The following is a 27,893-nucleotide window of genomic DNA, read 5'->3' as shown; positions in this document are numbered from 1 at the left end:
GACATGTTGTTAATCTTTAACAGTCAACAGTTTATTAATTTGCAGAGGACCACAGAAGTATATAATCAGTGCTTCATCAATCAAGGCTAAATCCAACAAATGTTCCAGGCAGGTACTGAGCATAAAATATACATGCAACCTTGTAAGCAATTAATACACAGCAGAGCCGGAGCCTAGCAGCTGAACCAGGGAACAGCACAAATCTCAAAGATTTCTCATTCCTTTTATATATAATCATCATCTGTTACCAGTTCCTTCGTGCCCTTAATACAGCTTCCAGTAATTCTGCGAGGACTGAGGATGCATTTATCTTTGGACTTTTTAGCGGCGTGGGCTCTGCCATTACCTAATTGTTTGGCCTTAAAAGGACTTGGTTAAAAAGTCGAGGGTGGTTTGCTTGCAGCTTGTGGTGGAGTCTCTCTGAGGTCAGCCTCCTTGGGCTTATGAAAGAGAACAGAGGATGTCACATTGCTTAGTTAAATGCTGCCTGAGAGGTGTCACCTGGAAGACCCCAAAGGTTCTGCAGTGGGGTCCCCATCCGGAGGGGTAACAGCTCCCCAGCTTCCATCCCACACTTCCCATGGGGTCCTTTTTTTCTCCTCATTTCATGGCTTCTCTGTTATTTTTACCTGTACCCAGTAGATGGCATTAGTGCATAAAGGTTTTCTGCAGTTCTTTTCTTATCGGAGGCCTTTTTTTATTTAGGTAATTTTAAGAAGTATGAGCAACAACCTTGCTAAAACCTTGGCATTGATAACTAATCCTTGCCTTTGAGCCCTACCTTGCAACACAACAAAACAATCCCCAACCTCTAGAAACCCTGTTTCCGTGCTTCTTTTATTTGTTGCACCCTAAAATTGCTGTTGGATCTGGGGAAGCCTTGGGCATTTCCCAAGAAAACAAAATCCCAGCGAGCTTCTCTAAATCTGGTGGCTCGCTCTGCACCTTGAGTCCAGTATGTATTACATACCATCACAGCAAACCTAGAGAAACTGTGCTGGAGGAATAAGTCAGATTATTGCCAGTAAAGGAATATATATCACTGATCCCTTCTACTGGCACAGTGGTAGCTGCTCAGCCCAGGGGGAGGATGCTGAATGAGGGAAAGGACTTATCCCTCATGTGTTGGTGATTTATAATTTGAGATGAAAACCTGTGAATTGGCCCTGAGGGACTGAAAGAAACACCTGTAATGTAGTTTAAATTCAGGTTTCCCCACCTGTCTCTTGGCTTGGCTTTGCTCACTGATGTCAGTCCTCTTGTCTGTAGAGGGGGAAAGGGGGGGCATTGCTCATATCTGCTGCCCCATGGCTGTGCCTGTTTGCAAGCCCTGGCAAGGCAGGATTGCAGCCCCAGGGGAGGAGGGGTGAGGTTTTTTTCCCCAAGGAAAGCAAGCTTTGGTCTCAGCATGTGAGCTGGATGAGGAGGTGGGCTCTTCCCCTCCAGTGCATGTTGGGCATCCTTGGCATCGCTGCGGGAGGAGGCAGCTGCAGGTACAAGCGTGCAGTGAAGGTGTGTGTCTGAGCCTGGGGTGCCTCTCGGGATGGGGTTTCATCACTGTGAGGACCTCCTGGAGAAGCAGGAGGGCATGAGCTGCCCAGCTGGTGATGAGGAAGGCAGCTCAGGGTCCCATGCTAAGGTAGCAGCAGAATTGGGTCCCTTATTTTGCTGCTGCATGAGCAGCTTTGCTGCAGCAGGGCGGCAGTGAGTGGGTGCATGTGGTGTGGTCTGATGGTTCTGCAACTTCTGTGATGCCTGACTTTTAAGTCAGAAGAGAGTGAATTGTGCCACAGAGGCCAAAGATGATGTGGATGTGGAAGGGCTCACAGCATGGCTGTGCTCCAGGATCTGCCCCACCTTGGGAGAGGTGTTGGCAAGAGGCAGGAGAGCCCACCGAGCCCAGGCAGCGGGCACTGCTGTTCTGCACAGACTTGAAATCCTGCTGATCATCACCAGCTCCCTGCTCACAGGCTGAGGTTCCTCTAGCACAGATTTATTTCTAATTTGAGCAAGAAAAAAGTATAGTTTGCCTACAAGGATGATGTGAACTGCTCCTTTCCATGATCATGGGGTCAGCCCGTCAGGCAGGACGGAGTTTGGCTCAGCAGTGTGCAGAAGGGAGAGCATCTACCAGAGTCCCTTAGTGAAGTTAGGGACAGTGGTGCAGTGTCAGTCCCAGCCTTTTTAGACAGAGAAGGAAGAGAAATTTGGCATGGTCCACAGTGGCATATAAGCCTTAACGCAGCTGGCCTGGAGCTAATCCTTCTCTTTTGCTCTGTTCCACATCACAACGATGGGCTGCTCCTTAGCTGCCGCAAAGTGGGGCAGAGAAACGGCTTAATTTAAGAGTGTAACCATTTCAGGGAGAAATGGGATTAGAAATGAAGGAGCAGGGCAGTGGCTACCTCTCCAGTCTCTTCCTTTGAGCACAAGTCACCCAGGGGTGGCTTGGGGACCATGGGGAGTGGGGAAGTATTTCAAAATGAAGTGGATAATGCTGAGAACTGATATTCTTTAGGGGGAAACTGGGCATTTGGGAGTTTCAGCCCATACCAAAATGTTATACAGAAATCCCTCACACATGAACATTCTGAAATATTTTCATTCAAAACATCTTCTTTCTATGAAGGAGGGGGAAATGTTTAATTCCAACATTATCATCTGGAGTTTTATGTTATATATTGAGTTATTCCAGTGTACAGCCTGAAATGAAAACAAAATTAGGCAGTGGAAACCAAAACATTTCACCCTTGTCAAAATTAAATGCTTTCCTAATTTCCCAATGAATTTTGAGATGTAATTGATGGAATCCCACAAAGCACTTAAGCTTCATCAAATCTGCATTTTTCTGACAGACAATTGTTCATTGAAAAATAAAAACTCATCCGTCCCTGCCTTACGAGGCACCTAGATAATTATGTTAGAGATGCACACGCGAGGGAGGGAGCTGGGAAGGAAACCATTCTCCTTGAAGCAGAATGCATGTTATGGTTGGAAGCAGAAGCCCCCTGAGCAAAACAGCAAGCCCCCCTCCTGAGGAGCCTACAGTTACAGATGTACCTTGTTAAGGCAGGTAACTACCTGTGATGAGAATGGGATTTGAGGAAGAGAGAGAAGGAGAGGGTGGCAAAAGCTGCTCGGGTTGGTAGCCAGCCACAACAGGGAGTGGAGGGGCAGGTGGGGACTCATCTGCTTCTGATTTCAGTGCTGCAAAAGGGGTTTGCACCATGTCAGCAAGTGGTGGCCAGATTTAAAAGCAAGTGAAATAGCTCAGGAGGCATCAAGGTCTCTGTCAGCACTGGGAAGAGGTTGTTTGGGTGATAAAAATCCCATTTTCTCCAGCATTGGCTTTTTCATCAGTGTTCCTCAGAGGGCTTGGCTGGCACCAGCCCTTGCCCCTCTGCTCCCTGGTAGACTTGAGATGCTTCATGTGTTGTGGTCGCAGCTCGGTGGGGTCTTTGGGTTTGGTTTGGGTCATGGGATTTGGTGTGTAGCATTGTGGGTGGTCTGTACCCTGGATGCCGGGGGGGCAGGAGTGGAATTTCTGTTTTTCCAAAGGGTTTTGGAGTGCCAGCCTCTACTGTGACTACGAAGGGAAATGCCCTGATGGGCAGGAGATGCCAGCACACCCCAAAACGGGCTGTTGGTGACTCCTGGAAGGAAAGCAGCTGGCAGGTTTCCGCTAGCTGGCTTTCCTTGCTCCAGGAGCTCTGAGCACTTATGTCTATGTACATAGTGTCCCACCAGCTGCTTGAAACAAGTCCATCCCACTTTGAATTGAGATGCAAACATACGCACAGTGACTCACCCGAGAGGGTCCACGTGACAGCTGTGCGGTGGCCGGCAGCGAGGGCACGCTGCCTCTTTGCCCGGAGCTTCGGTCTCCTCCATGCAGCCCCCAGCTCGCTGTCACGGGGGGCACCGAGCTGAGGAGCATGAGATATCATAGTGTGTGCTCAGGAGCCTGGAAGACAGATGGGTTTGATTTTCTGAGGCTAAAATAATGATTGATGATCTTGAAAGGGGAAAGGATGCAGGGGGAAAGGAGGGGAGGGGAAAAAGAGTGGGTAGATAATGACTGTTATTTCAGAAAACAGTTGTAATGTTTCCCTCTGAGAAGGATGCTCCTCTGCAGCGGGGTGTCGGGGAGGGGTCTGCCGCAGCCGGGGTGCTGGTGAGGACACCGCTCCGAGGAGGAGGTGAGGCAGGAGTGGCCCTGGAGAGACTGCCCTGAGCCGATGGGCACTTTAGTGACCAGCTTTTTGGCCTGTTTTACCAATATATTAGGAAAGAAGAGAGAAATCTCACCCGCAGAGACTGGGCTGTGTACAGCCAGGCTTTGGTCTTGCTGCTGCTGAGCAGCGTTGCTTGCCAGGGGCCTTCTGGGCCGAGAAAGCAAAGGTAGAAGTTGTCCGAATATATAAATATACATGGACACAGAGGAGTTTACTGCATTTGTATCATTTCTGAGCTCCAACAAGCAAATAAAATACATGTCAGTGCATAGTTTGGAGCTCATTACAATGCTGGCGCTTGTACGTCAGCAGTGCCTAGGATTAATGTTCTTGTCTCACATTGAAGAGGTTCCTCGGTGAGGAGTGAGGATGCCTCTAAACAAAGTGGGGTCATTAGAGACCTCGGACAGTGCACTCGGTGCCTCTGCAGCACTGAGCCACCGGCCTTTTCTGCAGCCTCAGGCCAGCGGGGCTGGAAATGCAGCTTGGAGAAGCTGCACTGGGCATGGGGCTGAGGTCCTGGGTCTTGCCTCCAGATACTTCCAGACATGGGTGTGTGGTGCCCAGAGTAGCAACCAGGAGCCGCGGGTTGGCAGCAGCTTCCCTGTGCAGTTTTGAAGAGCCAGGGAGGAGCCAGGCTCATCTGTGCGCAGAGCATCACCTCCCAACACCCAGTGTGGGAGAACTCTCTGACAAAAAGGCTGCTGTTGTTGAGAAAACAGAGCAGAATAGTAAAAAGGGCAGTTTACTCTCTACAGAAATACTTTATTAAATATTCTTTTTTTAAAACATAATAACCAAAGAGAGGAGCTGAGCTGAGAAACCCTGGCAGGCAGCTCAGATTGAGAGCTGGTGTCCTCTCATCTGGGGGATCCATGTCAGTAATGAGACTCTGATTTTATTTCCAGTGACCCCCTCACCCGTCTCACTGCTAATGAGCTTTGTAAATGAGAAAGTGAGCAAATGCTCCTTTTTTTCCCTAACATGAGCAGGTACTTGTCCAGATACTTATCTTCCTAAGACGTAATCTTGTACACGTTTTGGTGGATACTTGCTTTCTTTCCCCTTGATTCTCCTCCCGTTGCGTTTGCCCTGGCTGTGCTGAGGACGGTGGCGGTGGGCAGAGGAGCTGTGCCGAGTCCTGGTGGCAGAAGGCCATGCAGCGTCACACGCAGTGTCACACGCTGTGCCAGGGTGCCAGCGGTGGGCGCAGGCATCCCGTTTCATTCCGAACTCCAGTCCGGTACATCGGCGAGGTTGGCTCTGGTGGCCTCCTGGGGGTGGTGGTGGGCATGTGACAGCAGGTCCTGCCAGCTCTGCCACTCCGAGTCACCTTGGAGAAGTCATTTAAAAGGGAAAAAAGCCCATTTCTCCAAAAAGCAGTTTAAAAATAGAACTTTCTTATTCAGCATATCCATTCCCTGTGCGTACCTGGAGTCTGTTTGCTGACTGCAATCACAAAAATAAAGACCTGGGTGCTCTGCCCAGAGTGGTTGGGAGGGGACAGGCTGGTGCCTGGCTGTGCTGTCATCCAAACCCCGCCGAGCTGCTGACCGTTCCTCCTTCACAAACCTACCAGCAGCAGCAGGATCGGGGCGTTGTAGCTGTGGGTCACGCTTAGCCTGTAGGATCTGTATTATCAGTGCTAAGAGACAAGAAGACAAGAAACTAAGTTTTCCAATCCCAAGAGCAATTTTCAGGGCTGGCTGTCGTCACAGAGAAACCAATTCACTCGTGTGTAGACGAAGTGGATTTGCAAGGCAGTGGAATTACATTTGTATGGTAACGGATTCTCCCTGGCTTTTCAGAGCAGATCATGAGCTGGAGTCTCCCCCTACCTCCCTTTTCCTCTCCTTGGCATGGATTAAGTACCTCTTCCCAAACTCTGAGATATTTTTGCTGTCAGATCCATGGATGAAGGATGGTCTGGGAGTTTGAAGCGAGTTCCCGAGCAGTGCAGGTCTAACGTGGCAAACCACAAACAGCTTTTTCTTTTGAATAGCTGACTAACAGTTCGTAGGTTCTCTTTGCTTCCCTGGATAAATGGATCCATCCCAAATCTGGATGAGGGTTGCACAGAGGTGGCTGGCCAGGGGCTGCTGGGTCACCACGTCTCGCCAGCTTTCCTCCCATTGGGAGGGATGTGTCACCCCTGATTGCCCAGACAGAGTTATTGACCAAGTTGCTTATTGATTTTCTAATCATTTTCCAACACAGCCCCCCATCCTGTGTCACTGCCAAAGCAGATCACAAATTGAACTGCAGCTGAATTGATGGGGGATTGATTAAAACTTGCTGTAATTATTGGTTCTCTGCTGCCCAAGCCAGACAAATCAATGTCAGCAATAACAGATCTGGTCCTTTATAAAAGCCCAGCAAACACAGAGTGAGTGCTGCTTTTGTAAGCCTACCTGAGAGCCCAGACCAACCCTTCAGCACAGCCCGGGGAGTTGGGTTTGGCACAAGCTGGCTTTTTCCTGGGTTGTTTCTGACTACTGTGGGTTGCATGTAAATGAGCTTTAGCTTTTCTATTGGTGGGACATCCAGATTGCAAATCCTCTGCTCCAAGGGTGGGGAGATCTGTAGTAAAGTTTTATTGTGCCCAATAGCTGCTCAATCCACCTCTTCACCCCTGCTAAACCCTCTGCTCAGGGGGCTGGCGTTGCCTCTGCTGCCTTCTGCCTGTTGGTTTTGCTGGCTGGCACTAACTGCAGAGCTCGCTGGTTCCCCTGGCTCGCTGTCCCTGGCATCTTTGTCCCCCCCAGCCCCACCAAGCAAGGACACCTCCTGTGTTTGTGCGTTGGCTACCAGAGCTCTCTGTCACTGGAGAGCTTCTTGCTGCAGCACAACAGCTGGCTGGGGAGCTGGCTCCACGCCGAGCCGGGGACGGATGCGAGCTGGGGATGGATGCAGAGGGGAGGGGGTGCTTCCTTTTGCAAATTTTGTGCTGAGCTATTTGCCTGCCATAATTAATGCATATTAGGATGCGTAATTACAAACAGAAAGGAAACATGTTTCGTGGTGATTAAAAGCCAAAACTGGAGGAATATCCCAAGGGCTTTGGTGACCTGCTCACCCAGTCCTGCGGAAAGAGCCATCATCTTCCTCTGCGGGCTGGGGAAGATGCTGAGCTCAGCACATGGATCAGTGCCAGGGTGAGAGACCCAAGTGACAGCTCAGAAAAGCTGTGACTGATCCCCTGGCTGTGATCTTGTAGCCCCTGCTGACTTCAGGTCCCATCCATTTGCCTTCAGCACCCTGGAAGGTCCCTCGGGAGCTCCAGAGGGGACTTGGGCAGAGTCCCAGACCTCCCCATCCCATCGGCATGGGGAGAGCAGCAGAGAGGCAGATGCGGTGTCATGGAGTGAAAGATGCTGTTTGCAGTCAGCCCTCTGTGTCCTCCAGGGAGGCGCGTTTCTGCCAATTTGTGCAGCTCTTATTCTTACAGTGGGGCCGGCAGTCGCGGAGGAGCCCACAGGAGATAAGTGTTGTATCTGCGGATTCACAAACACACTTACCCTGATCCTGTTTCCCAGGCAGCTGGGCGGTGAAAAGCACAGATTGTTCTAAGTGTCCTTTCCTCCTTCATATTTATTCTGTATATGCAGCAAGAAGGCTTCCTGCTCCCATGTCTTCTGCTGCTTTGTGCCTAGGCAGGGCTACTGTTTCCCAGGCTGCCTCTCTGGGGTCCTGCCTGTGCCCTGCCTGCTCTGAAGAGATGGGCAGCGTCCTAATCCAGAGCCCTCTGCTGCCAGCATAGAATCACAACGTGGTTTGGGTTGGAAGGGACCTTTTAAGGTCATCTAGTCCAACCCCCTTGCAGTGAGCAGGGACATCTTCAACTAGATCAGGTTGCTCAGAGCTCCGTGCAAGCTGACCTTGAATGTTTCCAGGGATGGGAACCCTGGAAACATCTACCACCTCTCTGGATAACCTGTGCCAGCGTTTCACCACCCTCACTGTAAAAAATTTCTTCCTTATATCTAGTCTGAATCTACTCTCTTTTAGTTTAAAACTATCACCCCTTGTTCTAGCATCCTTTGGCTAGAAAAGCCCTGTGCCTCTCAACCTTCCTGTGCCTCCCCTTCCCACCTTATCCGGTGCCTACAGGGAAGGTGTGAGGTTTGCAAGGTCCCTCAGACCTGAGGGCACGGGAGCCAGCGAGGCATCTGAGGGACATCAGGCACGGGGGTGTCTGAGTCATCACGGTTGCTACAGGTGGGGCAGAAGCAGCTTTGATGCTGCTGCCGCCATAGGGAAATGGCACAGGATTTCTAAGAGGTGGAGAGAAACTTCTCATCACTTGGATGGGGACTCCCTGAAGCATCTTTCTGATGTCCCCGCTGGGCAGTTTGCTTCTTGAGGAGCCAAGAGTGAGCGAGGCTCAGCAGCCCATCTCCTGCCGGAACCCTGCTGGTGTCAGTGAGCGCAAGGTCCAGGGTCTCCTGAACTTTTATTAATATGTACAGCATTTTGCTCACACGGAAAATTGATTTTCTTTTTTAAGCACAAAGTATAGCCGTTTTATAACCTTTCTTCTGCTTGACAGAGGCCATTTATAACCTGCCTTCATCACTACCTGTACAAGCTCCAGTCTAACTCATCTTCAAGAAATTCCATAATGCATTTTTAATTGCGAGCTGCTCCTAGGCAAGATTTATTTATTTTTTCAAGGACTAGCCTTTTTGTTATTGTTTGTGTGCATGAATGTTTGGCGAAAAGGGATAAATAACGCAAGTGGAATAGAAGAGTGCTTTAATCTGGGTGACAATTTATTGATGGCATTTGCCGCCTGCTGGCTTTTATCTTTTGGGACAAGGAAAGCCAGCTGGGGAACTGGAATTAAAACCCAGAGCCAGATCTCCAGCTTATGTGAATCAGCATTGTTCCCTTGGCTGCAGAAAACTGATGAGCCCAGGCTGTGATCCTGTCTTCTCCCACTCCTGCCTCCACCTCGGGCTGGCCCTGCCCGCAGCTGCCTCCTCCTGTGGGAGGCAGCAAGGTACTTTTGGAGATGATGCCAAGGCCGTGTTCACTGCCCTGCCTGACACGGGTTGAGATGGGTTTCTGGGTCACTCCCAAGCATTGAGATGGTTTTCTGGCTTGGTCCCAGGTGTTGAGATGTTTTTTCTGGGTTGAACCAGTTTTGGGCCCCTCACTACAAAAAGGACATTGAACTACTTGAGTGTGTCCAGAAAAGGGCAACGAAGCTGGTTCAGGATCTGGAGGACAGGTCTTATGAGGAACGGCTGAGGGAACTGGGGAGGTTTAGTCTGGAGAAGAGAAGGCTGAGGGGAGACCTCATGGCGCTCTACAACTCCTTGAAAGAAGGGTGCAGAGACGGGGGGATGAGTCTCTTTAACAAAGTAACAAGCACCAGGACAAGAGGGAATGGCCTCAAGCTGCACCAGGGCAGGGTCAGACTGGCTCTTAGGAAGTATTTCTTTGCAGAAGGGGTTGTTGGGCGTTGGAATGGGCTGCCCAGGGCAGGGGGGGAGTCCCCATCCCTGGAGGGGTTTAAGAGTTGCGTTGACCCAGAGCTGAGGGATCTGGTGGGGTTGAGGATGGTCAGTGTGAGGTTCATGGTTGGACTGGAGGAGCTTCAAGGTCTTTTCTAAATGAGATGATTCTGTGATTCTGTGATTCTCTGCATCTCAGAGGAACAACAAACACAGAGAGTTTCTCCAGCACTTTACGGAGCAGGTTGTCATGCTTTGTCCCATGCTGGCTTGAGGCTTCATTGCTGTGTAAGTTTGCTGCCTTGAGGATTTCACTCTCCTCCGGAGAAAGGATGGGGAGTGGGACTTTCACAGCAGACCAGGTCCTTGCCCCTTCCCCAAAGGTTGTACGAGGTCATGCCAGGCCCTTGGGGCTGCCCCGTCTGTCACTCAGGATGAACTCATCTCCTTTCGATGAAGCTGGAGTTCAGCAGCACTGACTCTTGGGTGGGCTGTGCCCTGGGAGGGCACCCACCAGGCTGTGCCTCCAGGGTAGCTGAGGACCCACAGGTGACCTTACCACATCCCATCTCTCACTGCAGTGCCCCGAGGACCTCCGGCCCATGAAGGATGGCACCGGTTGCTACGACTACTCAAAAGGGATTGACTGCTCGGATGGCTTCAACGGCGGCTGCGAGCAGCTCTGTCTCCAGCAGACCCTCCCTCTGCCCCACGATCCCTCGTCCAGCACCATCTTCATGTTCTGTGGGTGAGTCCCCTCAATGCTCCTGCATCTCCCACTAGCAGATGAATAACCCATACCCCTTCCATCCCTGCCAGCCCTCCTGGGCCACCCATCCCAAACTGGCATGCCCAGCGAGGCAGCTGGGTCCCCAAGAAAAAGGTTGTTAATGGAGCCAACTTCCAGCAGGGAATAGAGGCACCTGGTTTGCCTGTGGGCAAAAGCGTACAGGATTGTGAGAAGCAATGTGAGCAGATGTACCTTCCTCCTCTCCCCTACTGTGTGACGGTACAGTTTGATGTGTGACTCACCGTGAAGGGACCCAAAAATTGTACATTGCGTGTTGGAGGGGGAAGGTGGAGGATTTGTTTAAAAAATACTACTTTTTAAATTTTTTTTTTCCTCCCCTGTGCCTCTCTTAAAATAGAGTTTCATCCCTGATTTTGGCTGGGATCCTATAATCCTACACAATTTAGCATTTTCTCTCAGGAAAATCTCCCCGGCTGCAGTATGTTCTAAAAGGAGCTCAGTGATTATCTGGCTTTATGCTGCACAGCTGCAGCCAGCCATCCATCGCCCGCCCCAGCCCCGGTGCTGGGGCTCTGCAGATTGCATCCTTTGGCTGGTTCACACTCTCAGGCACACAAGGCGCCTACTTCATGTCCCTGTGGGAAGGATTAGGGCAAAGAAAGGGAAAAGGAGCCCTTCTGGGAAGGAAATGCCCACAAGTGAGAGGGGGAGCAAATTCCTAACAGAAACTTCGAGGAGCATCCATCAAGTCCCGATGCTGCGAGTGCAGCAGAGACCTCATGCAGCCCTGGTCGCTGGCTGCTCCCTGGGGAAGAAGAGCCCAGGGAGCTTTGCCCCTGTCAGCTTTTCTCTTTTTTTATCCCTTTTTACTGGTTTGTTGGTTTCTCCCCACCGCCACCTTCTTTTTTTATTATTGTTTAGCAGCACAGAGCAGTTGAGTCACTAAGAGCACGTTGCCTGCACCGTGCCTGCAAAAGGGGTTGGAAGTCCATATAGGCACAACCAACCTTTCTGGGGAGGGTCTAGAAAATCCTGGGACATTATGTGGTCTCCATCTGCACCCACGCAGGGGATCTGCATTTCAATCTTCCATCCCCAAGGGCAGAGACTGTTTCCCTTCTTTTTTTTTTTTTATAATCCCCTTTCAAGGCAGAGCTGCACTTTGGGAACAGGCAAGGAAAAGTGCGACAGACGGGTGGGAGTTTCACTTGCGGCAGTAAAATGCGGTAGAGGAGTGAGAGAGGGGAGCAAACCCAGATAGATATGGGACTGATGTTAGGAGAGTGCTGTGGCTATGGGGAGGAAGGGGCAGGCAGAGAACAGAGGTTTCCTTGTCAGCTGGGAGCTGCAATGCTGGGGAAGAGGCTGGAGAAAGGAGAAGAGAAGGATGGGAGGCAGGATGAGCACATATGCAAAAGATGCCACTGATGTCTACAGTGTCTTGTCTTTAAATCACATTCCTGCTGCCTGCCTCAGTTTCCCTTCATGTCTGCTGAAGATGAGCACATGTGTCTTACCCACAACAAGCTTGAAAGTGAGACCAAGGAGCAAAGGAGCAGCCACACTGGAGCTGCTTCCTTGCAGGAGGGAAAAAAAGGCAGGAGCTCGATTAAGCTTTGCTCTTGCCTGGGGAATGTTTGTGCCTGCACTGCAGCAGCGTCAGAGGGCATGGGGTGGGCAGGGGCTGTCAGTGACAGCTGAGCAGAGGATGCGCAGTGGGCTCGGCTCTGCTCTCCACTGTGGCTGCAGGCAGGCAGGGTCACGCTGCTGCAGGAAGGATGGGTGCTGGGAGCTGAGCCCTGGTTGCTGGTCACCCAGCCGAGTTGCTGCAGAGCACATGGTCTCTGCAACCTCTGAGCCTTCCCAGGCAGCCGCTGCAGGTGTTGATGATGCTGGGTCAGGAGGGCAGAGACTCATTCCGCAGCGGGGCTCCTGGGGTGGCACGCTCTGCACCTGGCCCATCTCACATAGTTCATGGTGCTCCTCAGGTGCGTGGAGGAATACAAGCTGGCCCCAGATGGGAAGTCCTGCCTGATGCTGTCTGACATCTGCGAGGGCCCCAAGTGCCTGAAGTCGGATGCCAAGTTCAACGACACCCTCTTTGGAGAGATGCTTCACGGCTATAACAACAGGAGCCAGCACGTCAACCAAGGGCAGGTGTTCCAGATGACTTTCAGGTATGGCCCGGTTCTGCTCCTAGTTTTGGGAACATCGGGGTGGTGAGATGGGACCAAGGTCCATTGGTGCAGAGCCAGCACCTCTGACACGTTCACTAGGGGAGGAGAGCAAGAGGATGACAAGCATCTGTGGTTTTCCCTTGCTCGTCCTTCCCACAGGCAGCAGCATAGAACCCTCCTGGGCCAGTGTGTCTCATCAGATGAGTGTTTAATCGCCTTTAATGGGCTTTTCTCGGGAGTGTTTCCTCATCTCTTTCTCAACACTGATGTCTTTCATCTCTACGATATCCTGCAACAATGAGTTCCGCTGTTTAATTGTGTGTAGTATGAAAGAGCATTTCCTTTGGCATGTTCTCAACCTGTGCGAGCTGGTTTTATTCAGTGCCCCCAGTTGTACTACTGGGAGGAGCTGTGGCTATAGCATGAGGAGAAATAATGTAAGCTGAAGGTAGATACCCCACCAGAGTGCAAGTAGCAGATAGCAGGGGGTGTTGGGAGTGCCAAGAGTCAGATGCAGGTGGGGAGAGCAGGGTTCGAACTGCCCAGCTCTTGACCTTGCAGTGCTCGTGGAGAGCTTCCTGGTAGTTGCTGAATTTAGGGCTGGAAAATGAGTTGTTTTATTTATTTTTCTTCAGTTCTCCTGAATGCAGCTGCATGTTGATTGGGTGTAAACCAAGGCGGGCCTATGAGTTTCAAAGCAGCAGTGCTGATCATGGTCAGGAGAGGATCCACCCAGACAGGACTCTTCCTTGCCCAGCATCTGCCAGTGCACTGAGGGTTTCTGTCCTAGTAGGGCACCGAGACCTCATTACTGCCTCTGATTTCCGCTGCAGTTGTGGGTGTTCATCACTGCTGACCATGGTGTTTTTCTGGACGCTTTTTCCCCAGCTGAGTGCAAAGCCTTCCTAGCTCTGAATTCATGCCGAACTCTGGCCTTTTGCTCTATTGATGGCAGATGAATTACGAGCTCCACCAGCACAAAGGCGCTCAGAAAGCTGCAGCCAGCGAAGTGCTTGGAGCCAGCAGAGCCACAGCCTTTGCTGGAAGTGAGAATTGACAGTACACGAAGGCAATTTTCCCAGTAGGCTTCTCTTTGCTTTCTCTTCCTCCCACATTACAAGCATCAGTGCATCCACCAGAGCAGAGCCAGGGCTGCAGAGCTGAAATTTTCCATGAGCTGGTGGGTTGAGCAGGTTTGGGGGCTTCAGAAATTCCCCAAGCGCATCTCCTGGAAATGCCAGACCCAAATGAGCTCCCCTCAAATAAGGTCCAGCTCCAGCTTGTGCCATCAGACCCTAAACGCTGAACCTCCTTTTGCAGAGGCTTAAATTTTCTCTCCGGCTCGCCCGTAGCCTGCCCTTTGCTTGCACTGGAAAGCAGGAAGGTTGGAAAGCCATCCTTCCCCTGCCTCAGCCAGGGCTGAGGTCTAAGGGCTGCTTTGTCGCTGCTGGGAAGCAAACACATGCCCTGTCCTCAGGGCTAAATTCCAGCTGGAAAGCACACAAGGTTGCCTGTGGTCTGGTTTATCCTGGGAGTTGTGGCTTCTTCAGGTCAATCCGTCTGAGGGCATCCCGGGGATGGAGGGTTTGGGCAGTTCCAAGCTGGACCAGGAGCAGTTCCTGCCAGGGCTGCTCTTGGAATAAAATACCTGCGGTGTTGGGATTGCATCTTCCACGGGTCAGAGCCCAAAGTGCACTCCCTGGGGCTCTGGTTGATAGGTTTTCAGGTTAAAAAAAAAGTGATCTGTCCTCCTTCCTGCGGCTGGGACAGCTCCTGCCTGTGGTGGCTGGGGTGTGTGCAGCAATGGGAAGCTTTTCCCCGTGGGTTCTGCACAGCAAGAGCCTGGTCCTCTGTGCGACCTCACCATCACAAACAGGGTTTTCAGTGCCTGGCATCGACTGTGGGACTAGCCCTGGGTCTAACAGCTGTGAGGGGCAGCAGAAAGCAGGTCTGAAACAAGAGCAACCTGCAAAACATGTCTGTGTGCTGCAGGTTGTAACATGTGATACGCTGGCTTGGAAGAGCTTGGAGCCTGGCGGGAGGCAGCATGTCTTGCTCCAGAAATGCTTTCGGCAGCCTGGAAGGTCAGCACAGCTGCCCTTTCCTGTTTGAATGTAGCCTGTTGGCTCCGACAGCGCCGGGCAGTGATGAGAAGGGCTCGCTTCCCCACATGCCACGTCCTTCCCCGCGGCCAGGCTGCCCGGTGTGTCGGAGGGTTACGCCGTAGAAGCACCATTACATCATCTCCTAACAAGGGAAGAGAAGGAGGTTAATGGAGAAGAAATTATTAACTAAAAGATGTAATTTGCCTCTGATTTTCATAGATATTCAAGAACCTCTCTGAGCATTAAGACACCAGCTGTTAGAGAAGCCCTTAATTTGGTGCATTTGAAACATAGCAGGAAGCTGCCTAATACCAGGGATTAAAAGCCTGTTTCTGCAAAGTAGGAGCAAGAACCTGCTATCAGAACAAGGGGCTGAGTATTTTGGAGGGATTTATAACTGCTGGGATCCTTTAGCTATGCAGATGTGACAGTCCTTTGAATGGTGTCTGCTTCCCATGTTGCCGCGTCTTCAGTGTCTTCAATAAATAGGATATTCTCAATCCGCCAGGCATGTCAGCATGGTGTTGGGAGGAAGCCTTTGTGCTGGGAAAAGCTGTCTCTCACACCCTGGTCTGGGCAATACCCACCAGTCACAGTGGTATTTCCATCCCGTTGGGGTGGTCTCTTTGTCACCCAATGGCCTGCAATGCTGATTAGAGCCTCTGCCCTCCTGATGGCCGCGTGGTTCTCTGACCGCGGCTCGGCACAGCACTGGGGCGGAGCTGGTTTAGCACCGATGGCTTTACTGGGTCCGGCCAGCTCAGAAGCATGAGGCTGTGCAGTGGGTGCCTTTAGGACACAGAGTAAGGATGGTGTTTGACGTGAGCACGCGGCACAGCAGGCTGGTAATGAAATGGGAGAGCTGCACAGCTTGGAGGCCCCAGACCGGAGACCAGCCTGCGGTTCTGCTCAGTGCTGCTTCAGGTTTTGGTTTTCCCCTTTAACCCGCATCGTTTTACCCAAGGGAGTCAGGCAGCACCTGAACACTTCGGTGGCATGACTGAGGAGATGGTAACGCCCCAGGGAAGGCTGGAGGTAGCAAATACTGGCTGCTGCAACCAATGTACCCACAACAGGGGTGGGCAGCAGCCAGAATGGTTCATACTGGTGTGCACTGTCTGTGGTCTAGCACATACTCACCAGCACTGGTGCAACATCTTGTGTTGCACAGAGCCTGTCCCTGCTCACACGTCCCTTCGTGCTGCTGCCGAGGACCCTTTCCCCATCCATCAGCGACAGGGAAGCCACAGCCCAGCAGGACGTGAGTACCACAGCATCTCTGCAGCTCAGCTCGAGCCTCCATGAGTTAGAAGCTCTGTGGACAGCTTTTTCTGTACTGAGGTGGCTTAATAACTGCTAATTATCGCTGTGGTGGTTGGGGTGTTCGACTGACCTGTCGGACAAGCTTGGAGGAGTGCACCACGTCATTGCTGCTGCTGCTGTTTTATTGCAGGGATTTAAATCAAAGCACTCCTCTGGTGATGCTTCTGCGTGGTCCCTCGCGAGTGCTTTGGTGAGGGGCAGAGGAGGGATCTTTCATCACACACCAGAAACCCACGTTGCTCCTTCCACTGTTGAGCCGAAAGTACATTCAGAGCTGCCTTCTTCTGGGCATCCCTTTATTTTTTTAAAAAAAAGGTTCTTCTCTTTGGCAAAATGCTGTGCAGTGTTAATAAATGGATGGGATTGGAGCTGATTTATTCCAGTCACACCTCTCAGTCTAGCCGGGAGGCTCAGCGGTGGATCCAGCTTGCTAAAGACTAGATTAGAGCGATTTTACCCCCATTGCCTCACGGTGGGGCAGAGCCCAAACTCCATGCCATCCCCAAATCACCAGGGGATTATTTTCCAAATGGGTTGTTTCTTAGTTCCTTATCTGTTTTGTGCCGTCTCTTTGCCACGAGGGAATAGAGGGTTTTGTTTAAGAGCTGTTTGCAGCTTCAGACTGTTGCTTTTATGCCATTAATACGGAGAAAACTCAAATTACTACCCAACGAGCCAGCTTTACTCACTGGATTATTACTGCACTGCAAACGGGATGTCAGAGCAATGCACGGCAGAGCGCTCCCTGGGGAGCAGCCATCTGCCCTAACCAGGGGCCCTTCCCATCCCTACCTCCAGCTCTGCCTCTTGTCCTGGTTCTTACTCTGGCTTGGCGTAGCCCCGGGACATGGGGAGCACCTCGCCCACCCATGCAGCCCCCATTTGATTCCCCCCCCCAGCGGAGATGCAGCGAGTCTGGGATGTTTCTGGGTGTTGGGGGCAGATAAACAGCCAAAATGGTTTGGTGGCTGGAGTGGGGAGAGGATTTGTGTCAGCGCTCCCTCACTGCAAAAAAACCTGCTAAGCACTGTTTTCCCCTCTCCCTAACCAGGGAGAACAGCTCTGGAGGATGCAGGGCTGCCGTGCTGTGCCGAGCACCTTCCTGCAAATTGGAAGCACCCTTCCCTCTGCAAATTGCTCCTCAGAGGATGCTGTTCCTCACCTCCCCACCTCTAAAACAGGGCTGCTACTTCTTTACAGCCTTGGGGAAAGGAAAGGTTGGATTGGAGGTGGTGCTGAGTGCCGGCCGGTGGTGCTGAGCACAGCACTGAGGTGGCCGGGGTGCCACGGGCAGGGACAGGCACCCGCTCGCCCCGAGCGCTGCCAGCCCAGCAGCCGGCTCTGCCTCCACACAGCTACGTTAATGCTGTCAGGCGGCGCGCTGGGTCGCTGAACTGATGCAGGGAATTGTCATAATATTGATGGGGAGTTTGGCAAGTTAATTTTAAATCTGTCACTCCTTCCCCTCGCTGCTTCTCAGCCCTTAATAAACCGTCGCGGCAACGGCGGGGCGTGCTGACAGCTTGGTGCCATCCCTGCCGGAGGGCTGCTTTGGGAAACAGCCCCACCCCATCGCTTCCTCCTGCACTGGGGGAGGCCTCGTTCAAGCTGCACCCGTTCCCCCACAGCTGTGGGTGCTGCCTGGGGATGGGTGCTCAGCCGGGGGCAGCATCGCACCTGGGTGCGGGAGGCTTGGGGGGGGCTTCACTGGTGTCGCCCAGCTTGGAGCTGGCGCTCCAGCCCTGGTGAGGATGTCCTGCCTGTCCTGCAGCATCACAAATGTAACATCTGTAACTAGTTAAATTAACACTATTGATTTTTTCATATTTTTTTTCCCTCTCTTTGAAACCTCCAAGCACAGAAGTTATAATTGCGCTGTTTATTATTCCTGTGCCGGTGAGCTCGGCGCCAGCCAGTACCCCAACGCCTTGTTTACCTATTACCCTTCAGGCCGGGATAACGGATGGATCTCTTTTCCAGTGGCTGCCTTCCATTTCATTCCTCTTTTTATTATTTGTTGCTGCAATTCTATTACCTGTTCACAATTCTGAAGCCTCAGACATACTAGTTGGAAGCAATGATGTCTTTCCAAGCCAGGCTAATGCCTCAGGCCTTGGTCCTCAGTAGCAGGTAAGGGGGTTATTAGCAGTTTAGCAGCTCTGTGGAGCTGGTGTGAGATGTGATGCTCTGCGCTCTGCCCCGCTCCAGTCTGTGTCGTGCAGGATCACTGCCTGCTCCCTGCCGGGGATGCTGCCGGCAGAGCAGAGATGTCCCGGTGCCCACTTATGGCCATGCCACACGCAGTGGCTTTGCAGCCCCCAGAGGGCCCCCATCTGAGCCATTTTTCCTCAATCCCATTTTTTTTCCACCTCTCAACATCCTGGCTGCTTTCTTGAGCTCATCCAGCCCTTTTCAGAGCCCACAACAGGTTGCACGTAGACACACACCATGTATTTTGAGCGCATCTTCACTGGCCAGGCTAAACATTGACATTTTATCAATCCAGTCTATAAATGACTAATGCAATTAGCACAGCACCCTGTCAGTTAGGTTACTGTTGCATCCTGTATGCATCAGCCCTGCTCCGTTTCAAAGTTAGCATCCAACCGAGAGGAAGAACAGATTGTCAGGCTTTGAGCTGGTATTTCCGACAGTCTGCAGCCACATGCTTCTGCACTGGATTGGTAGCACTTTTTTATTCTTGTAGCAAAACAAAACCAAGTCTAGTGCCAGTGATATCCTAAAGACAACATAGGGGTCCAGGGTAGAAAAATTTTTTTTTTAAAATACACTGATAGAGATGTTAGTAATAGAGGTATTTTAAGTACTAAAGGTTTCCAGACTCATTTTGTGCCTGGTGTGGGTAGGATTTAAGGAGTGGGCCAGCACATCCTCAGCGAGCGTGGGCATAGCTGCTGCAGCCGCCTCCTGCTCCTGCTGCCCCATCCCTGCTTTGGCTGCGCCCCTGAGCTGCTCCGTTTCATTCCAGTCTGTGCAGGCACCGGGATAACCTCTCACGGGGTTGATCTCTGCTGTTTGACCATTGCCCACGAGAACCCCATCGCTCCAGCATGTGCCTGAGCCCTGGGGAGTTGGAGGGACGGCTGGGGTGGAAGCTGCTGCCTCAACCGGAGCCCAAAACCAATTGAACAAACGTGACTTGGGGCTTGGTCTCCTTCCCCAGCCCCTCCAGCACTGCCAGGCAGTGTGTGAAGATGTGCTGCCTCAAAGAAATAGGTAGGTGTTAAAAAGTGCAACCAAACACCCCACTTTTACAAGGCTGAGGAAAAGCCAAGCAGCTTTTGCCTCAGTCTGTGCTCCAAAATCAGTCTTTGCAGCCATGCAGATTGGTGAGTTGATGTTTCAAAGGGCAGCTCGGGCCCCAGAGATGGGCAGCGAGGGGGCAGATCTGGCACAGGGCCCTGGGAGATGTGGGTACCATGGGTGCACTCCCCAAACCCACTCTTGCAGACGCAGGTGCAGTCTAGAGCAGAGACACTGCTGCTGGAGATGGTACCAGCACCCACCGAAGCTGATGGAGAGTCGCTCACGGGCTTTTTCTGGGCTAAGGGACCAGCCAGCAGTGGCACAGCTTTCCTTTCCTCCAGCAGAAGAGCTGCTGCCCCCGCAGCGAGGGATGCTGGGGAGCTGCTCCCCCACCCCATGCCCCTGGCTCCCCACTCCCCCCAGCCCTGGCAGCGCGTTTGTGTCTGCGCAGATGTTTGTATTCTCTGCAGCTGATGAAAATATTCATTATCTTGTTAGCTGCTGCGGCGGAGGAAGTTCAGATTTGCATTTCCACAGCTAATCACGCAGCGCAAACAGAGCCTGTCACCCAGCAGCGCTAATTGGGCAGAGCAGCGCTGCACCCAGGCAGGGAGCCCTCCCTCCTGCCCTCCCCACCGCCAGCGCTGCCGCTGCCGTGCCAGCAGGATGCCAGGGGAGAAGTGCCCAGAGCAAGGAGGATGATGGGGTTTCTGGGAGTGGGAGGTGGAAGAAGGCAGCAGGCATTGGGCGTGGGCTGCGTGTTAGTTGGGTTGGTCAACCAGTGAGGAGGAGTCTGGTCCCTGGGCAGGATGGGAGCAGGCAGTGGGATCCCAGTCCAGGAACGCTGCTGGACAAAGCAGGTGTGTGTGGATATGGGAAGGTCGTGCCTCCAAGCCCTGGCGCTGTCAGCTTCTTGTGGGATGGGAGGTGAAGAGTCCAGGGGATGCTTGTCCCTTGGGGAGGTGGTCTGGGACACAGGCTCCTCCTGCAAGGAGCCTCCCATGCTGCCATCAGCCTGTGGCCCACAGGGGACACCCACATCCCCCCACGCAGCTGTCAGGGGGCTCAGTGAGCTCTTCAGGGTCCACCCTGTGAAAAGCAGATGGTGACACCCTTGTCTTTAGTCCTGAGCATGAGGAAAGAGTAAAGGTTTGAGAGAGGGGACATGGACCCACACAAGAGAGGAGGGACCAGAGGTCGGAATTGGGCACTTCCAGAATGAGAGTGGGGCTCTGCCCCCCTCCTGGGTTTGGCAGAGGCGTGGTGATTTGTGTGCCATCCCCTCCTTGTCACCGCTCCCTTCGTGGTGTCCGGCACTGCCAGGCCTGCCTTCACTTTTCCGAGCTCCCAGGGCACCCAGGAGGTTCCCCCTTCCCCCGTGCTGTGGGGAGCAGTCTGCGGGATGGACTCGCTGACCTGCTAGCCTTTCCTGTCTCTGACTTTTATGATACTAATTATAGCTTGTGTTATTGTGTAGTTAATCTGCATTATTAAGAGATGCGGTGGAGATTGGTTTTAGAATAATAACAGCTCAGATTTATAGAGTGCCGTTCATCCCAGGGGGTCCTTATTGGCTTTATAGCCTTGCAGTGGTGTGCAGGCTTGCAGAGAGGAATTGCTTCTCCTTCCTTCCTTCCTCACCTGACGTGGGATGCAGCCGCTTCTGGGACATGGGGACTCAGCACCCTCTAGGGACATGTGAAAATAAGGGTTATGTTCAGCTGAAAAGAAAGAAGAGAGTGAGGTGGGAGGGTTTGAGGCAGTAAATTGTAATCACCCAACTTTAAGCTATGATAGCAGGGTTTTTTCATCATGCTGTGAGCACTTCTTTGGTGGTCACCATTAGCATGCTCCAGCAGCACCTCCGGGGACAAGGCTGACACTTACCAGCCCATCACTGCTCTTCCTCACTAGTGCCAGCACTGGTCAATGGAGATTCCCCATCCAAGGACTAAATCAGCCTGACATTGACTTAGCAATGTGAATCCTTGCTCCAGGCAATGCAGTCACGAGCAGGCGCCAGCATGGGGATATCTGAGCGCTCCGCAGATATGCCAGCTGTCGAGCCATACCTGCTTCCGAGTTAGCAGCAGGGCTTGGATGCAATCCTCAGCGCAGCAGAAAATCTTGTCTTGCTCTTTCCCGTCCTAAGTGATCTCTCCAGAGATGGAGGACTTGCCCTTCTGCGTGCATCAGCCCTGTAACTCATGACTGCGTAAACCTGAAGGCAAGTGCTGGGTTTGGGCCCCATCACCTGAACCCACCGTCCACCAAAGGTGGCGGACAAGCTATGCTGGGAGTGCTCCCATCCCCTGCCGCATCCTACCCGGAAGGCACATGGGATAACACAGGAGATCTCCTAAATCTTCCACCGCACCCGGTTCCTGAGCAGCGTGACCTGGCTTGGATGCTCAGCCGTGGCTCAGTGCAGGGGAATGCAGGAGCAGGTGGTGGGGACTGACCCAGCATCACTCGTCCTCTTCCCCATCTCCCAGCGATGCTCCCTTGCCGTTGTGCTCTCACCCTGCCCAGATTGCAGCCGGGCAAGGAGTCGTCTCCCATGGGCTGTTGCCTTCAATAACAATTTTCTTGAGATGAAAGCTCAGGGCATTTGTGCCAGTTCATTTCTCCCGTCATGGCCCGAAGAAGCCTGGTGCAGGCGGAGCAGCCTGCGTGCCTGTGCCGCGGGTTTCCAGGGGATGGTGCCACTCGCCAGCTGTGCCCATACCTGCAGGCAGCAGGCGAACATCTGCAAGGTGTGATGGCACTGCCACTTGTCACCAGGCAGCTGTGCAGCCCGGGTGCGATGGCTCTCAGAGCTGGGAAGGAGGAAGCAAACTGGAAAGTGCTCCAAGGCACCTCACTGAGCGCCAGAGCAGGGCTTGGCTCTCAGCGCCCGCCTTTCCCTGGGAGGATGGCAAGGGCTGAGCTCACTGCAGGTGCCGTCACCCTGTCCTGGCTCTCCGCATGCATCGTTTCGTGGCTTCCTTAATTAACTTTGCACTCAGAAACACGACTTTGCAGATGCGGTCGCAAATCCCAGCTAATTCACCATATGCTCTGGCTGCCTGACAGCACTGGGGAGCTGCTGCTTACAGATGCGTCCCCAGCACTGCCATGCCCAGGTGCTGCCTTCGCCTTCCCTGCCTGTCCCTGGCCCCTGGGGGACACCGGGCTCTGCACAGCAGCTCACTGCAGAGCAGCTGCAATGGTCCATGCTGGCAGGTTTGCTGCTGGGCAGAGCCATGGGCTGGCCAAGCATCCTTGGGTGGGCACTGGGCACCACTGGGCTCAGCCCGGGCTTGGTCGATCCTGGCGCAGGGATGTGGGTGCAGCTGGAGCCCACACTGGTGTACATCAGGCCTTGTGCAAGGGGGAAGCAGGAGCATTAACTGCGTTGAAATGGCTTTGTCAGAGTGCCAGCATATGAAATGTGTGGTGATATTGCAGCCCTGCCACTGCCTGTGGCTGTTTTTCCTCTGCTTCTAATGACTAATAGAGAGAAGACAAAACAATTTCTATTAGTTTCTCCCACGCCGCAGTGGGTTTCTTATTTTCCAAACCTCATTAGAGTTTGTAATACCATGGTGGTAGTCAAGAGCAGTCCGAATCACCCTGGGGGGAAAGAAGAACCGAAGAGATATGATGTGCAGCCCAGTATTAACACTGCTCCTGGCTCATTTCCAAGGTCCCTCCTGATTCCTTTCCAAACTCTTACGCCTTATCTCCATCTTAAAGGTTAACGATGAAGCTTAGGAGAGAAAAAAAAAATGCCTGAGATCCCAAATTGTTAAAGAGAATATACGTGTGTGCTGAGCAGAGAGCTGGGTCTGCATTTACATTGGAAAGTCAAATATTATTTAAAGGGCAACACTTGTGCTTCCCAGGGTGTTGTGGCTGGGATGTGGGTTTCCCTGGAAGAGCTGCTGGTCCAAGGGGCTGCTGGTGTGCGGAGAGGGCACTGGCTTCAGGTCGCCATGCCCAAATCCTGTAGGAACTGGATGCAAGTCAGGCGCCTGCTTTGCGCCAGTTCCTTGGGGAGTCCCAGCGTGTAGTCCTGGCTCCTGTGAAGTCAGTGGGAGTTTTGCATTTGTTGTCTTATTAGAAATAATAATAATGAAAGTGCCAGGCACGGAGCTGCTTGAGCAATGCTCGGGAAATGATTGCAAACAACACCCAAACAACCTGCACAAGAGAACCCGCAGCCTTGGCTCAGCTCATCGCTGAAATAATCATTCAGAGGAGGTGCCAGCCCGGCTCTGGGTCACTCAGGCATAGAAAAACCATCCGCATAGAGAAACTGTCCCCAGATCATCTCGGAGTGACCACAGCCTGGTGGGCAGAAGCTCCATGAGCTGCTCTAGGAGGTCTGTCTGTCTTCTTCTCCATCCAGATCGTTAAAAAGCTGAAAGTTGTTGAGCTTATGGAAGCTGACAAGGTCAGAGCCTTTGGCTGTCAGCAATGGTGAAGCTAATGGAGGGAGACACCTTGAAGAGCAGAAACATGGAGGAAAACATGGATCCTCCTGGCAGACACTAAGCAGTGCCAGCCCTTTGCAAACAGGCGGATTTCTCATCAGCCACATCAGCTATTGGGCATTTCCCAGACCTTCCAGTCAAGAGAGGGATGGCACACAGCTCAGATGTGTCTTCCTGGCCCTGTCACTGGCTTGCAGGATCAGGACAAGGCTGCTGAGGCCAAAACCCAGCCAGATGTGGGCAGTGGTAGAGCCACTGCTTATCTCGCTGGTGAGATCAGCCAAACCCTTAACGCAGAGCCAAGGTTTTGGCTACTTGCTTGTTTGCTTTGCCCCTGCAGAAGGAGGAGAGGAGCAGAGAGGCATGTGTGGAAGGGCTTGTTCTGGGTGATGGTTTACCTAAGTGACATGATGCACCCAAGTGACGTGTCTTGACCAGGACAGTAGTAAGGAGATAGCAACTTGAAGATGCAAAGTGTTGGGTCAGGCATATGCTGGGTTGTATTTCATCAGCTTCCTTGCTGCTTCTCCAAGCAAACAGTCCATCAAACGAGGAGGTCTCTAGCAGTAAATGCAAAGAACTTGGAGCCTGCTTCATCAGAGGGAAGAGACTGTCAGTGGAGTATTTTGGGCTGTGGTCCCGACACAGCTTACCTGGGTTCGAGTGTTAACGATGGCAGCTTCTGCTCCAAGTCGTGTCTCCAAGCTCATACGCGCTGCCCTCCCTGGGGATTCACTCTGCCAGTTTGGGCTTCCAGGAGCAACTTGTGCCAGAGTTACAGGCAAACAAGAGACAGGTTGCCACTCTTTTCCCTTCCTCCAGCCACAGGCATGACAGCTTAATTTTTCCTTCACTCTCTAACCCAGACATGGGGGTTTTTGACTTTTCTTAAAACTTCTTGCAGAAAATCATGTTTAAGCTTAGGTTAAGCATGCGAAATTTCAATCCCAAAGGGAATAATACGTATATTTGCAAAGTTCTGTAAGGAGCTGAAAACTAGAGCTTGGCATGGGATTCCTCTTGCAGCCCTGACTCTGTAATTAAGGCATAAATCCAGCTTTGCGTGCCTGCGTGCTGCCTGCTGCACAGGCGCCAGGCGTTGCTGTGGGAACCGTAACTTTCCGAATTTGTTTTTACTCGGCACTCCGTTTCAGCCTGTTCCCAACAGGCACTCCGGAGGAAGAAAGATCCACAGCCTACCGCAGGATTTCACCCACAGGAGACATGCTTTACTGGAATAAATAAATAGCTGTATAATGGGGAGCAGGGCAGGGAGGATAATAAAAGGTGATAAATGGGCATTGAAGATGTCTCCGGGACCCGGCATCTCGAGATCCAGCAGCTGGGGGAGGCCGGGGAGCCTCTTGGGGTTCCTCCACATGGCCACAGGCAGTCCACCTGAGCTGCGTTGCTTTTGCTGGCCAGAGCCATGTGCTGGTGGTGGACCTTCTCCAGCAGCACGTCGCCCCACTATCTGCCTGCTCCAGGGATCACCAGGGTGCAGGAGGGAGATCTCTGCTCCTATTGCTTGCAGCTTCTCTATCTCCCCATCTCAAAGCAGATTCCTGTGTGTTTCCTTTAGAAATGGCTTCAGGAGAAGATGCACTTTTTCTCTGTGGTGGTTTTCAGCCACGGTGGTGGGCACCGCTGACTGGGTTTCCCTGAGTGCTCAGTGGTGTCACTGGGGCTGTGCGGATCAGAGGAGGGCTTTAGTGTTTGGGGGATGTTTGGAGATTATCTGTGGGAAAATCAGGTTGAAATGGTCCACGGTTGGAGGAGCACGGTGCTGATGGGCATGGGCACACAACTCCTGGGGCGCCAGAGGGAGGGTCTTGCTGCAGACTCAGGCATGAGCAGTACAGAGAGTCGAGTTAACGGTTCAACAGCTGAACTAAACCCCCAGTAGCGGCGTGCTTTGGATTACCGTGAAATGAGTTTGATGTTCTGGTACGCTAACGGAGAATGGGAAGGCAGTCACAGTCTCTGCTGAGACTTGCCTTTAGCTACTGGGGAGGCGCAGGAACTCCCCTGGGAGGCATGGAGATGGCGGCAGCGCTGTGGTGGCAACTATTCATCTTCCTCCATCTATTTTGTACTTAAAAGAAACATCAACAACAAAAAAAATCTCTGCTCGGGTTCTGCAACAGGTTCAAGCAGAGTTGACAAATAGCTTTGGATCAACTCAATTCCTGGTTTATGGTGAATAAACTATTCAGCAGGAAGGAGTCCCCTTCCCTGCCTCTGCTGGGTCCCAGGGAGCAGCACTGTTCCTACCGCCCACATCCTTCTGTCCAGCTGTCACTGCTGTCCCAGGCCTTAAAGTTCCATGTCCAGATGTCATTTGCTGGCTGTCACCATCATTGTGTCATGGCTGGGGTCCCTGGTGGCACAGGCACTAGTGGGGTTTGCAGCTCCTGCTCCCAGCCGTGGTCGCTGGTGACAGCCACCACCCTTTAGCCTGGTCCTGTGGCTCTCGCTGTCCTCTCCCATGCTTTGGTGTCTACAAATTGGGCATGACGAGGGAAGAGGAGCCCCGATGGTGCCACTGAGGGCTTCTTACAGCCGTGCCGGCGTGGTGCCATGATTAGTAATCCAGTGCCGGGATGAAAGAGCCGTGGAGACGGAGCCCACGGAGTTTCGCTGGCACTGGTTGAGCCCTTTTCAACACCTCCCCATTACAGAGCAGGTGACTTCACTGCCGCACAGCCCCAGCCCCACGGGAGAGAGGGAGTGGGGGCACAGGATGGGGGTCCTGGTCACTCCCAGCCCCACAGAGGGTTTTGAGGCACATCTGGGGGGGGTCGGTCTGAGGGCGCATGGAGGGGATGGTGCTGAGCACTGTGCTTGTAGCACATCCCGCCGGCCCCGAGGAGCACTGTGCGTGCCCACAGACACTGCAGCCCTAGCACTGGCATGATTTACCTCCCTGAAACACCTTAATTTAAATGCTAATTCTCCCTGAACCGAGGGGGTAAGGCAGCTGTTGAATATTGTCGCACTGTTTATTGCTGGTGCTGAAATGGGGTACGCGGGGGATGTGGTGGGGAGAGACGGGCAGTGTGGGGACAGGTCTTATCTGCAGCATCGGGGCCGATGGAGGGATGGGGGTGATGGCTGTGGCCACACCAGAGGGATTCAGGGGTGCACGGTTGGTGCTCTCCTCTCTCCCCGCAGCCTGGTCTGGCCACACATCGTTGCAAACGGTGCTTAGGGCTGACAGTGGGGGAGCTGGAAGGGGCTCCAGGGCCTGGCAAAACCTGACCGGTCTCTCCTTTTTTATCCTGCCTCGTTATACAGGAGTGGGACCTCACTAAAATTAATGACCAGTAAATTTGAAGTAAGTAACTGCTGCTTCAGAGGGTTTGCATTAAGCCTTTATAATTCACCAGTGCCTGAGGTCATGGAGACACGTGGGGAGAGATTTACGGTGTGATTACCTTCTCCAAAGTGGCTGTGGAAACAGGACACCCTCTTTTCTGTTCTCCCAGTGACTGTAGATCAATTTTTTTTTGGTGACGACAAGCTAAAAGGAAGCTATTTCTGAATGTCCCCATGTCAGATGCAGGCTGGGCTCTTGTGAGCTTACAGCCATCCCAGCAGGAAAGCTTCTCTGAGGGAAAGTTGGGTCAAAAGCTGGCACTAAATAACCTTAAATCCATTGTGTTCTCCCCAAGCCATTGTGGGACAGAAAGAAGTAAGTTCAATGAATTATTTTTGCCAGAGAAGGCGTCCTCTCAGACTTGCACAGCAGAAAGTGCAGGCCTCGCATAGTCACTTTGCTGAACATAAGTACGCCAGATAATAATGTGATTAACATTTGTAGCTGTGCTGGCTCAGATAAGGGTAATTAAATCTCACACTTCAGGGCATCAGCTAATCACTTGTGAGGTCATTTATGGGTTTTTTTGCCCCTTCATGAATGTATTTGCCCGGTTGCTGGGATGCCGGGTGTGCATCCGCTGTCAGTGGCGGATGGAGGCAGGAAGCTCCAGGCCAGCTGATGCTCGGATTTATGATGGGAGTTGTACAGGAGCAAGGAGGAGCTCTGAAAGGGTCGGCAGGCAGAGTCCGGCCTCGAGGCTGTGTCCTTTGGGAGCA

At 52.5% G+C, this 27,893-nt stretch overlaps 1 protein-coding gene across 3 annotated transcripts in view; it reads left to right on the top strand.

Annotated features, from left to right (window-relative positions):
• ASTN2 (astrotactin 2) overlaps positions 1-27,893 on the top strand; it is a 360,643-nt gene that overhangs the window by 197,897 nt on the left and 134,853 nt on the right. For all 3 annotated transcript variants that reach the window (XM_074846673.1, XM_074846674.1, XM_074846676.1), the window contains 2 exons: positions 10,276-10,442; positions 12,434-12,622. In XM_074846673.1, the coding sequence (XP_074702774.1) occupies positions 10,276-10,442; positions 12,434-12,622 (356 nt within the window). The remainder of the gene's footprint in view (positions 1-10,275; positions 10,443-12,433; positions 12,623-27,893) is intronic.

Source organism: Strix aluco, chromosome 20 (genome assembly GCF_031877795.1).
Source record: "Strix aluco isolate bStrAlu1 chromosome 20, bStrAlu1.hap1, whole genome shotgun sequence".
Lineage (NCBI taxonomy): Eukaryota > Metazoa > Chordata > Aves > Strigiformes > Strigidae > Strix > Strix aluco.
This window is presented reverse-complemented; position numbering and strand designations above follow the sequence as displayed.